The 13,508-nt window shown below is 41.2% G+C and overlaps 1 protein-coding gene across 1 annotated transcript; it reads left to right on the top strand.

Moving 5' to 3' along the window:
- The first annotated feature begins 554 nt into the window (after window positions 1-554).
- CUNH6orf141 (chromosome unknown C6orf141 homolog) lies at window positions 555-9,581 on the top strand. Its single transcript, XM_005002879.3, has 3 exons — window positions 555-1,634; window positions 3,221-3,345; window positions 4,482-9,581. Exon 1 carries the CDS (start codon window positions 619-621, stop codon window positions 1,174-1,176), a length of 558 nt encoding a protein of 185 aa, XP_005002936.2. The 5' UTR covers window positions 555-618; the 3' UTR covers window positions 1,177-1,634; window positions 3,221-3,345; window positions 4,482-9,581.
- The last annotated feature ends 3,927 nt before the right edge of the window (window positions 9,582-13,508 follow it).

Genomic DNA, 13,508 nt, shown 5'->3' with positions numbered 1-13,508 from the left:
AGACAGGAGTGACCACAGTGACCTCGGATCCTGGCATTCCAAAGGAAGAAGGACAAACTCCAAGGATTTAACTTCCAGTCTCTCAAACCCCACAGCACAGTGAGGGTGGATTTGGAGTAGCCTTGAAATCCTTTTCAGAAAAATTTAAGTCAGGTAATTAAAAAATAAACTTCCTTGTTCGCTCAGCAGACAAGTTATCCACGGACAGAAAACACTTTGTTTTGAGTCTTAGAGGGGGCGTTGGGCGGAGGTGTCCTTTGCACCCCAGCTCTGGAGAAAAGGGAAGCCAGGGGGACTGTGGAACCAGCACAGAGCTAAGTCCCAGGAGTCAAAACCACAGACACCACAAAGGGCCCAGGACGGGGGTGAGGGGTAGAAGCAAGGCGACAAAGGCGAAGCGAGGTTCTCTCTGAAAGTCTAGGAAGCCTAGAAGCGGAAAAGGCAGAGACGAGCAGGAGAGGGGGAGGGAATTCAGAGGCAAACCGGCCTAAAGCCGAGCCAGTTTCCCGCTCTAGGGGGCGGGAACCCCAGTAGTGGCAAAGCCACACCCAGGAACTGCTGCGGCCCGCGCGTGCGGACGGTGGCGAGGCTCCCAGCCCAGCCCGCGGGAGGGGAGGAATGAATGACCGTCTCGCCGGGACCGGGGCCGGGGCCGGGGCCGGGGCCCAGGGAGGGGCGCGCGGGTCGCCCCCACGGCCCGGGGCGGCCAGGGCCCTTTCTGCGCGACGCGGGACGCCCGGCGCCACCTTGGCTTCTGGAGCCCCTCATCCTGCGCCCGCAGAGGCGAGCGGAGCCCCGGGCCGGGCCGCAGAGCGGCACTGTGACTCGTGGGTCCGAGAGAAAGTGCTCTTTCTGATGCACCCCGAGAGGTGGCTGGGGGCGCGGGGGGACGCTCCGTGGGAAGAGGTGGCCGGTGGCGAGGCCCCAGCCGAGACGCGCAGAGCCGACCCCGAGCCGGAGCAGGGCTGCGCCGCAGCGCGCTTTCCCCCGGAACAGAGGCTTCTCCCCGGCGCGCGGGGCGCCCCCGCCGCCGCACCCCGGCCGGTGCTCGTGCGGGTGGAGGACCACCAGGTGACGCGGGAAGTGCTGTGCACCGCGTGGAGGAAGGGGCGCATGACCACGAAGACGGAGGAGCGCTTGGTAACCGCGGTCACCTTCCGCACTGGCGGGCAGTGAGCGGCTGTGGTCCGCCGTGTGCCTGCTGCACCCGGGTCCCCCCTGCCCGGCGCCCGCCGCGCCCAGGACCACTTCTGCGTCCCCAAGGACCTGAGCCTCACCGAGCGGAGGCCCCCAGAAATGTTCCCGCCTGGAGGACAAGCGAGACTCCTTAGAAAAAAATGCTCTTGGCTACAGCTGACCGACCGAAGGGTGCCCCCTTAGAAGGCGTTGGCGCGGCGCTTCGGGGAGACCACCGGTTTCCGAGATCGCGGAGGAGCTGTAAGCAGCTGACACCCCATTTGTGGCTTAAGTACAGTGAAGTTTTGGAGAAACCTAAATCATTAAGGAAAAGGCGGGGAAAGGTATTTTCAAAGTGGCAAAATGTGTAAGTTTTGAAATGAGAACCGACCGCGGTGCAGCGCACCTGTAATCCAGCACTCCGCAGGCGGAGGCGTGAGGCTTCCCTCCAACTGAAGGTCAGTGCGCCTGGGCTCTACAGTGAGTTCAAAGCCACCCTGAACTACATGGCGAGACCCTGTCTCAAAAAACAAAACAGAACAACTTGTTGATTTCCCTATCTTAGTAAACTTATCTGATCTCTTTTCTGCCCCTTACCCTTTAAGACCTAAGCATACCTGAAGTTTTTGGTCTGCCTCTGGGAGGTGCAAGGGTGTGGGTGGGATGGAAAAAGAGGCTTATTTTAGTGGCTTAAAAAGAACATAAAGCATTGAAAAAAATAAAATTCAAAACGAAGCAACAAGTAAAATTTTTTTCTCGTCACTTCCAAAGAGTTTCTATCCCTTTGAGTGTTAAGAAGAAGAAGAAGAAGAAGAAAAAAAAAAAAACTAGGGAAAAAGAGGAACAGAATATTTGAGCTTTGGTCAAATACCTTTTAAAAGGGCTTTGCCTCCACATCTAAATTAGTCCAGTAAAAATTCTTTTAATCTGGAATTGTAACTTATTTTAATGTTAAAATATTGCACATACATCTTATGTGCAGGTAGAAATACTGTATATAATCTGCTATAAAATGATCATATGCTTTATTCTTGTAAATAGTTCTTTATTAATAAGATTTGTAGTCAAGAATACATTGAATAGATAATACATGTCGCCTGGTGTTTAAAAATTTCCTGATACTACTGAAACTGTTTTTATCACTGGTTCTCTTTGTTAGTAAAAACAGTCTTACCACCTCTTGAGTATCTGGCCTAGTTTACAACTTTGAGGAACAAAACAGGCATTCTAGGTAGGGGTGAGCTGCTCCACCGGTCTTGCCAGTACTGAAGGACAATTAACAAAGGATTTGGGCTTTTGAAGGGTACAAAGCAGAACAGTACCTTTTATCTCAGCCCCTTCCATGTGCCCCTATTTTAATCTATACCCTGAAATGCCTCCAGAAGATCATTTGATCTTGCCCCCTGACAAGATGGGTCCTTGTTTTATAGATGAGCCAGGATTGGCCTAAAGGTGTAAGTCATAGTTAGCAATTGTGTATGCTTACTGAGTAAGCTCTTTGAAGGTTAAAAGATGATTGAGGGCATTATGGATTTTCTAATTCACATTTGTGAAAAATAGAATGGTCCGCATGTCCCTGAATCCTGCAAGGCCTCCTGACAGAGTTACCACTAGCAGTGCTCGCTGGGATCTTGGAGAGGCCCTGCCTTAGGAATTCAGCACAGGAGTTGATCTATGTTCTGACCTCATTGGTAGAAAAGGGAATATTGCCTCCATCACCTTTTTTTTTTTTTGGCTTCCTCTTTTTATTTTTTGCCCCCAGTACTGGGGCTTGAACCCAGGGCCTTCTGACTGAACTATGTCCCCAGACCTTTTGAAATTGGGTCTCAAAACTTGCTAAGTTGCCAGGTTGGGCTTAAACATGTGACCCTCCTACCTCAACTTCCTGGAGTGCTGGAATTAGAGATGTTAGCCACTGCACCCAGCAACACTGGCACCTTACAGTGAAGTTTCTCCAGCAACTCTTTAAAGTTAGCTTTCTTGGCAGATAAATATTATACCTGAGTTTGTTAATTTGGTTTATATATTTTTCTATTCAATATAGACAAGAAGATCCTCTGTCACAGTGACCAAAATGGTATCACCTCATCATTTAAAAAAAAAAAAAAAAAAACTGGAGTTCAACCACTTAGATTGAGAACTGGCTGCATCTCTCACTGTGTAACTTGGGTAAGGTACCTAATCTTTGTTTCCCTTTGTGTCCTTATTTGTTAAATGGGGATAATAAATAGAGTTTTCTCACAGAGTTTTCTATGATTAAGTTAATTGAAAAAGGCTAACATACTGGCTGACATACAATGTGTTCAAAATTAACTTTTTATTACTAGTGTTATTAGATAACTCACTTCATTCTAACCAGGTTTTAGTTTTGTTTTGTTGTTTTTTTTTTTTTTTTTTTTTTTTTTTTGTCTTTTTCCTTTTTATCGGTACCGGGGATCGAACTCACGACTGCCTGCTTGCAAGGCAGGCGCTTATGCTGCTGAGCTAAATCTCCAGCCCCTCAGGTTTTAGTCTTAACAGAGCAGAAAGTATAAAACACACACACAAAATCTAATGAAAGGCAAACTAGTGTTTTTTAACTAAGATTCCCTTTTGCACTTTTGGTTTTTTGGTACTGAGACTCAATCTCGGGACCTTGTTCTTGCCAGGGAGGTGTTATGCCTCTGAGCTTTATCCCTGGCCTTCTCCTTTGTACTCTTAATGATTTATCTCTAGCTTTTCCCAACATAATGCATAAGTAAGTATACTCGTATTAATTCCGTAGACTTCCACATTTTCTGTAAGAACTCATGCTAAGGCTCAAAGGACTAATACAAAAGTACTTTTCACAGTACTTGGTAAGTAAGAATTTTGAATATTTTCTTTAGGACCTGGCAGGTTAGTTTGCTTTGCCTCTGTCTGAGATTTTAAATCTGATGCCCTGTCATATTAGAAAAGCAGAATAGGTACAAGTGACTTTTTAAACTCTCCTATCAAAATGTATTCTTTTTGAGTTAATTTAAGTCTTTTTTTTTGTTTTGGTACCGGGAATCCAACTCGGGACTTCGCACTTGCCAGGCAGGCGCTTGTGCTACTAAGGCTATATCCCGGGCCCCAGTTTAAGTCGTTTAATAAATACATTTTAAGTCCTTTAGTTCAAATATGTTTATGAGTTAGTTTTATCTCCTTTAAGTGAAAAAAAATCTTTTAAGCACTTACCCAACCTCTGTGTTAGCTGCCTACATATTTATAGATTTCCTTTAAAACCAGTGTCTCACTGCAAACAGAAAGTGGTAAGTTGAAGAACTACTGAATTTGCTTTACAGGTTTTCCTGATCCTAGCTGGACCCTGTCATCATGTGGAGTCTGAGGAAACTTCTCCTGTGTCCTGGGAGTGAACCAGAAGTCAAACTTGTCTTTGATACTAAGACATCTCTGAGAATGGCTGGGTCTTGGGTCTTTGATCTTACCTCTACCTCATGGAAAGACAGGATCACCTAAAAACTGTATTAGGTGGACGAGTCACAAACTTCCAGAAGCCACTTGGTCACTTTACTGTTAGTTGTCACGGTCACATACATGAATCAAGCAAGTGTCCATCTCTCAAACCCTTTATTCATGACTGAATTGTCTTTGGTATGCATTACATTTGATTTGCTGCTCTTATTCTTTTTGGATATAACCAGTGCTTGATGCTAAGACTTGATGTGGCTGTTTGCTTCAAAAAAGGAGAAAAAGAAGGAAAAGGATTTTTTAAAAAAATTTCATTTTGAAATGAGGTCTCTGGTTAGTTGCCCAGTCAGGGCTTGAACCTGCAATCATCCTCCTGAGTAGCTGGGATTACAGGCATTTGTCGCTGCCTGGCAAAGGTTTTCTATTTAAAAAAAAAAAATTACTAATGCAGAAATTTTCAAAGAAATATTTGTGAGGAAAAAGAAAAGATAAAAGTACAGAAAAAATTTATCCCAGATCTGTTAATATTTTGTATGTTTTCAGCATGGTTTTATTTTATTCTGTTACATGCATGCATATATATTTACTTACATGTTCTAAGCATAAATTATACAAAAATAGTGCTCAGTGTAACTGCTTAATTTCTGAGTATTGTCTTTTTCTTTATGCAAATGAACGTTGTGAAAAATGTGGTTTGTGAGCCAGCAACAATGGACATCTCCAGGAAAGTTTTTAGAAATTCAGGATCTCAGATCTTACGCTACATCTACTAAGTCCAATTTTCCATTTTGAAAAGTTCCCAAGGTGTTTTCATTATAGTTTATAGTTTCATTATAGTTTATAATGTTTTCATTATAGTCTTGACAGCCATCGTATCCCTTATATATACTTCAGTAGCTTACTTGGTCACTTATCAAAACTAAAAAGGTTTTATTTTTTCTGTATTCCTCATTACAGATTAACAGTGCCTTGACACTAATAATTTATAGAATTACAGAAATATTTATAGAGATTGCAGAAGGATGATATATGACAGATATTTGTAAATTGGCAAAAAAGAAGCATCATGTCTTTTTTAAGAGCCTTATTCTGCATTTTTTCTAATGAATGATTGATTGACTGTTAAGAGTTTAAACTATGTATTTCAAATTTGTAGTTCTTTAATTATCTAAGAATGTAAATTAAAGTGTTCTCAAGACTCCTCAAGGGAGGAAGGACAGGAAGTCATTAAAGACAGCACAGTTGCATGGGCAGGATTAGTCAGCCACTGCAGATGATTTGTGAGTGGGTGGGGGAGCCTAACTGAATCACCTGGCTCAGGTAAGAAAACAAAGGCTGTCAATCTTGAACAGCCTGAAATCTATGATTGCAGTCAGTACTTTGCTCTTTAGTTGGGGAGGACCTACTTTACTTTTGTAGGTGAAGATAAACAGTCCTGATTACTGTGGAGTAAAGGACAAGTTCTTAGGCCCTCTTCAACCCATAGCTATCAATAAAACTTGGTTAATAAAACCAATAAGACTTGGTTATGTTTAAAGAAGTACAAAAGTCACACTCAGATTTCTAGGTTTAAACCAGTGAAAGCCAGACATGGTAAAAGGCCGTTAGTCCCAGGACTCTGGAGGCTGAGGAAAGAGGATAGTGAGTTAGAGCCTGGCTGGAGTGCACAGCAAATTCGAGGCTAGGCTAAGTTACAGAGCAAAACCTTAGTTCATATGAACAGGATCAAGAACAGAGAGACTACCATGTCACAAAAAAATAGAACAAAGGTTGAGTGTTCAGAGCAGTGGAGTTAACCAGCATCACTGCTCAGCTGGAAAGCAAGATTGGTATTTACTAGAAAAGCTTGACATTCTCTTGGCTTGACTAAACTAGATGAGCTGCCTCCTGACCGCAGCTCTCTGACCTGATCTCCGTTAGGGTTTTAGAAAACTTTGCATTTTGAATTTCCTCTGCCCCTTGGAAATGTAGCTCTTCCTTCACCCAGCTCTGTGCCAATTTTGTAGCCCAAGAATATCTCAAGGACCTTTGTCCATCCTTTTGAAGTAAATCATGGTAAGACACCAAATTCCAGGTCTGTGGGAGAGTAGAGTAGAAACCCAAGTCTGTCTCCCTGAGCAAACCTGGTGGTCTAATCACATTGTCTAGTCTCCTCCCCCTAACATTCTTTAGTACTTTTCATTAGTTTTACCACATTGCTTAAAAACTGTCACCATTTTTTTTTTGAAGGCGTTGAATTCCCCCAGTGAAGAGTCTTGAATAAGACTTCCTTTGTTCAACTGTCCTGTGCAATTCTTTAACAATAATGAAAAGGGAAAGCTTGAGGTTGGCTGTCCTTGAACCCTATTGGCAGGAGGAAGCTGCAGTCTGTCTATCATGAAGAGCAACTGCTTTCATGGTTGGTTTAGGGCTTTCTCTGCTGGGTCCTGAATCAGAAGGGTGCAGAGACCACAGAAGCTGGCATTCACCAGGTCCTATACTGCACTGATGGCTGAGGTTTCACTTCTCAGGCCAGCGGCCTCAGAAATTGTAGGTTAGCCTTCTGTAATAAATAGCATTACCCTCACAGGTTTTTAAGTTAAATGAAAAGTACTTAGAATAGTACTTGGAGGTAAAATAATCAGAGTTAGCTCCTATGATTTTTTGTGATAGTGATGCTTACATAACAGTCATGGCCCACCATAGTGATGGAACAGGCCGAATTCTGAGCAACTACCTACCTACTACTTATTAAAGGCATAATTTTTTTTCTTCTGGGACAGTCAAGGATTTAAATTTATGAACCATGACTCTTCGGCCTACAGACAACCCAATAGATAAGTAGAAACAGAACAAAGCTTGGCCATTTTGTGTCCTTTGTTACCTTAGAACTTTGGGTCAAATCCCTTCTCAGCTCAACATTTGGGAATGTCATACTCCTTAAAAGACTGAAGACATCAAGATGCGAGATTTCCAGAAAGATTCGTCTTGGCTCAAAAATCTCCAGCCATTGCCCTGAACCTGTGGTAATCTAGATAGCAGTTGGGAGTTGATAGTTAGAACAAATTCTTATTAAAACTTACTTCACGACCATTAAATGCTTCCTTCTAGATGTTTTAAGTATAATGTGACTATCACCAAAAACTGTGACTGTCACTGCATAGAGTCCTAGGAGATCCTCAAAGTAAAGGTGGGGAACTTGGTTTATCTTGGGAAACCCTAATTTTGTTATTGTATAGTAGGTCCTGGGGGAATTCTTTCCATGTTTTTGTATCTTGAGACAAGTCAGAAAAGGGAGTAGGGATGTAAATTTATTGAAGGTAGAAAAAACATTATGCTTTGTAAACTGAGAGCAGACTCACAGTAAACTCAAGGGTAAAGGAGAGGGGTCTTTTGTATCTAAAATTCCTGCATTGAATCCAAAATTCCTTTATTGACTTTTCCATCATACGAATAAGGCATTGAGGTAGTTGTCACATTGTAATTTACTCAGCACCAGACAGAGAATGACCTATTAAAAGATTTGTTTGGCCTCCTGTCAAGTCTATTAAAAGACTTGCTTGGTGTCCTGCCATCCGTAGCATTTTTTTTTATTGCATTCATGTACAGCACTCAGGAGTCACATAGTTATCATGGATCTGTGTTCTACACATATCCCCTCGGTTTCCAGAATGTCGATACACATCCCCCAAAGTTGTTTGACTTTTTTGCCCCAGCCCTAATCTCCTAATTCAGTTTTCCCTGAGAGACATACTCTGCATGATTTTAGAATGTTGAGGTACTGGAGATTTCTTTCCTCCTCTTCTTTCTATCTTTCTGTCTGTCTTTCTTTTGGCTTTTCTTTCTTTTTTTCTGTTTTGGAGGCAAAGCTGGTCTTGAATTCACCAGGTTTCCCAGAATGGCCTGTAATTCACAACAATCTTCCCAGCCTCCCAAGTGCTAGAATTGTAGGCATGCAACACAATGCCTGGCAGTTTCTTTCTTTTTATAGCTATTTTCTGCTGAAAGGAGTTGTAGGCCCTACCTTTTGGTCTGACACATTCTCTGACTTACTTTGGGACATTAGGGCTTACCAGCTGGGCTGGAAAGAATCTATCTGAGCACAATGAGAAAAGAGTAACCTATGTCAGAGCTGCTAAACTGACTGAGGAGGGAAACTCAGTGGAGAGTTATGGACTGCAGTCTGGATCATCATCTGAAGGTGAATCTTTTAAATCTTGACTAGAAAAATTGGTCTTTTGATTTCCCAAGGACACTTCAGATATATCTACTTGGTGTCCCTTGCAGTGACTAACAGCAATCTTTCTGGAAAGATAGACTATCTCTAAGAGTAGCAGCATTTCTTGCTTGTGATTTTTAGATGCTTATTAGTTAGCAAGTCTCTTTCTTTTCCAGATTGTTACCTGGGCATGTAGAAGACATATTTGGAATCTGTGTGAACATTGAGCCACTTGCCTTTTTCTAATGCCAATGGCTGAATATGGGTCATGAGCTCTGCTTTTCAGTGGAATTCCCTGGGGCAAAGGGCGTGGCTTCAGTTGTGGACTGACAATTGCATTACCCGGCTTTTGATGTCCTCCATTAATAAATCTACTTCCATCAGTGAACCATATCTCCACCGGGTCTTGGAGGGACACATCACTGATGTGCAGCCTCCTTGCTGAGGTCTGGGAAATCACTTGTTCACAAGAATAGTTAACCTCTGAGTCTATGGGCATCAGTGAAGTAGGCTTAAGAGTAGTGCAAGTCTTTATGGTCCCCTTGAGGGTACCTAGAAGCGTGCTCTGAAACTTGGGAAGCTGTGCCTGTGTCAATCACAAGTGACCTTTTGTTTCAAGAAGAGTCGTGAACCTCATGGAGAATCAAGAGTTATAGTTTTGGTCCCAAAGTTATTTTGTGGCTTCTTTTGTAGAAGAGCTGCAGCTTCTATGCCCTCAGGCTAGTAGCCACGCTATCTAACTTTGTGCCAGCTTTTGGGTCCAGAAATTCAAAGCAATTCCTCTTTTTTCCTGATATGTAGAAGAAGAAAGGATTTCTTAATTCAAGTATTAAGGTAGTAAAGCTTCCTTTCCTCTATCTGTTCATATTTTTTCTTCTATTACTTCTGTCATTTACATGAAAAGTGTGCTGGATCTGTTTTCCAGATCTATTATCTATTCTAACTTTATTTCATTGGTTAACTCATCCAGTCATTCAATTCTTTTGTGTTTGTTTGCGAATCACGGTCTCTTTCTAGACTTAATGTACTTTCATGTGTATGTGTGTGTGTATGTATATGAGTGCTGATGCTATGCTTAAACTTCCTAGTCACTTTTGTAAGTTTATTTTTTAGGTGGGATGTTATTTTTGTTCAGTTATAAGTCTAACCCTGCTTTTAAAATACTTAAATAACTTTATTTTTACCTTATCTATTTCCCCTAAAATTTAAGAAGTCAATTAATACTATTGTATTACTTAACTGGATTGATCCAAAATCTCAAACTTCACTTACATGATCAGTTTCAGGAAACTTTTGTTATTCTTGTTCTATTTAAATGATTAGCTTCAGGAAGCTTTTGTTTGTTTTTATCTAAATCTAAAAAACTGGTCCATAATTATTAACTCCAATTTCAGACAAGTTTGTGAAAACAGAACTATTATCGGATTTCTCCAACCCCTGTTTCCATAATCTTATACTGTTTATTGCACAAGATAGGGATGGACTTCTCCACCAGCTCTATTTTTCTAGAACACATTTTTGTTTAGAACAACACATCTTTAAAATATCCTTTTAATTCTTCACTCAAAGTGTTGGGATTCCATTTCTTGATGTGGAAGTTACCATTTCTTATATTATTCACTGGAGGTCATGTTCCCACTGCGGGGGTACCTAGGTGACAAAAATCTTGAAAATGTATGGAGGCACCACAGTCTCCTCCTGCGTGAGTTAGAGATTTGCCTAATTGCCAAAATATAATTTCCATAGGCTGCTACCTAAAGAAAATCTTTCTGTTCTCCAGTGTTTTCAGCAGACAAAACTTGGGATTCTCCTAGAATCGTATCCAGAGGAAATTCAGTATTTCTTCTACTACCTTAGTTCAGGAGGACACATCATCCTAGAAATATTCATGAGATTTTTTTCCCATTCCATAGAAATTCAGAAATCTTTGAAAACCAACAAAATGTAGGTCTTTTTCTACTGGTCTCTTCTAAACTCTCCAACACAGAGCATGGAAATTTTCTATTAATTTCATTTTTTTTTCTTAGAAAGTTCAGATTTTTACATTTTCCAGGACTGATCACCACTCCACTCAGGGTGGGTCCTATTGTGTGGTTAGAATTTGGGATAAGGTTAACAGGACACATTCAAACTTCGATTTCTCTACTGTATCTGAATGTTCCCCTCAAAGCCTCCTGTAGTCATAGAGGCAGACTTCTAGAGTTTGTGATTGATCCCAATGTTGGGTTGAGGGGTGTGAGTGCTATACCCACTCTGGGGTGTGTAACCTGCATACAGTATAAGAGAAGGAAAGAGGCTTTCTCTCACATTCTTCCCCTTTTGTTCTTGTTTTTGCTCTCTTCCACCTCCATGAATGGTTGCTTTGCTGCCATGCCACCCTGCCTTGGAACCAGCTGATTCTGTACTGAAACCTCCACAAACTGCAAGCTAAATAAACCTTTCCTCCCTACATTTTGGGCATCAGTAATATTTGTCCTAGTAATGAGAGAAAAGTAGCTAGTACAGAATTTGGTATTAGAAAAGTGGGGTCATTGCTGTGACTATACCTGACCATATGGTTCAAGAGCCTTTGGGAATAGCCTGTGGAAAAGTTCAGAGATGTTGCCTGAAGGAGTAGAGATGGAATGCCTTAGGCTTTTCTATATGAAAGATTCTTATCAGAGCTTAGGAGACCAGAAGGCTGATAGAAATTCTGCTGGTAAAGACCAGGTGTGGGAGGGTTCTTCTGGGAAGAACTACATTGGTTTGTTGGATTCCAGACAATGTATGTTACAGTTTGGCAGAAAGTTTGTCTGCATTTTGTTCCTGTTTAGAGACTTTTCCTGATACTGAGATTAAGGACAGTGTTCTAAATAATATGGCAGAAGAAATTTCAAGGCAGTCTAATGTTGAGGCAGCGGCGTGACTATTGTTGGGGATGTTAGCCAGATTTATATTGCAAATCGAGCAAACAGCCCAGCAGGATGATTTAAAATGTGAATTTGACTAACAAAAACTGCAGTAAAGTTGAACTATAAAGACAGAACTGAGATCTCCATTTCTGAGAAGAAATGAATAAAAAAAATGGCCTGGGGACATCATGGGAAACACCAGCCCTCCACCCTTGCAACAAAGACTTTGCTTTGAGGAGAAAGCTGTAGAATGGCATGTTACAGAATGGCCACAGAGGCCACACCAAGTTCCAAAATGGTGGCAGCCACACAAGATTCCAGAATGGTGGTAGTATAGAGAATTTGTTCCTCAGAATCAGGTTCAGAGTGCTCAGTAATCCAGGCACTCAATCTTTACAGCCAAGAAAGAGGAAAGCCTGGATACTGCTCCAGCTGGCAGTGGAACCCAACAACATCCACACAGCATTGATTTTAGGCACACAAAGGATGTAAGAGTTCTGAGGTTACAAGACTTCCATCCTGGTCTCAGAAGGCCTGAGAGGCCAGGCAGCATGTCCCTGAGAGGGCAATATGTGAAGCTGTGATTATGAAGCCAAAAGTACTTGGTAACCTGCATGCAATATAAGAGAAGGAAAGAAGCTTGCTCTCACACTCCTCCACTTTTTTTCTTATTGCTTTCACTGTCTTCCACTGCCATGAATGGTTGCCCTGTTACCATGTCACCTTGTCTTGGAACCAGCTGATTATGTACGGAAACCTCCACAAACTGCAAGCTAAGTAAACCTTTTTTTCTTTCAGTTTGGTCATCAGATATTTTGTCCCAACCAGGAGGGAGAAGTAACTAACATACCTACATACGTATATTTATCCAGTTATGAAAAAGAAATAATATAATATTCTTCAATCTCTTTAATGGGAGCTATCATTACCCTGATTAAAAAATCAGATAAAGATCAAACAACAATAACAACAGAACAGAAGCAGCTACAACTCTTTAATGAATATAAATGCAAAAATTCTCAGCAAGGTCCCAGCAAACAGAATGCAACAAATCATCAAAAAGATCACGCATTATGACCAACTAGGCTTCCTCTGATTGATGCCAGGATATTTCAACATATGTAAATCAATAAATGGAATATGTTACATGAACAAAAGCAAGGGAAAAGTCACATGATCATTTCAATAGATGCTAAAGAGTGTTTGGCAAATCCAATATCTTTTCATGATAAAAACTCGAAGAAAGTAGGTAGGAGGATCTTATCTCAGTCTGATAAAACCATTTATGACAAATTCCCTGCCAAGATCATATTAAATGTGCAAAAACTGAAAACTTTCCTTCTAAAATCAGGAACAATACAAAGCGGTCTACTATCACTACTCCTGTATAATTCAGTACTAGAAATATTAGCAAAAGCAACTAGGTAAGAAAAAGAAATAAAAGAATAAGTATATAAAAGAAATAATTTAAATTACTATTATTTACAAATAACATGATCCTCTACATAGAAGACCCCACCAAAAAAATGCACCAAATGAAAAGAAAATCAAAGAGGTGCTGGGGATTTAGCTCAGCGGCATAAGCACCTGCCTTGAAAGCAGGCAGTCGTGAGTTCAATCCACAGTACCGATAAAAAAGAAAAAGACAAAAAAAAAAAAAAAAAAAAAAAAAGAAAGAAAGAAAAGAAAATCAAAGAGGACATCAAAAATGGAAAGACATTCCCTGCTGTTTGATAGATAGATCCAACATAGTAAAAGTGGCTATATTTTCAAAATTGATATGTACCTTTAATGCAATTCCAATGAAAATA

The sequence above is a fragment of the Cavia porcellus genome, unplaced genomic scaffold, assembly GCF_034190915.1.
Source record: "Cavia porcellus strain 051 isolate PalLab524CR breed Dunkin Hartley unplaced genomic scaffold, mCavPor4.1 scaffold_2, whole genome shotgun sequence".
NCBI lineage: Eukaryota > Metazoa > Chordata > Mammalia > Rodentia > Caviidae > Cavia > Cavia porcellus.
The sequence above is the reverse complement of the archived record's forward strand: the minus strand, read 5'-3'. Positions and strand labels throughout refer to the sequence as shown.

Coding starts and splice junctions, on each gene's coding strand:
- CUNH6orf141 (XM_005002879.3), top strand. CDS start 619: ATGAATGACCGTCTCGCCGGGACCGGGGCCGGGGCCGGGGCCGGGGCC.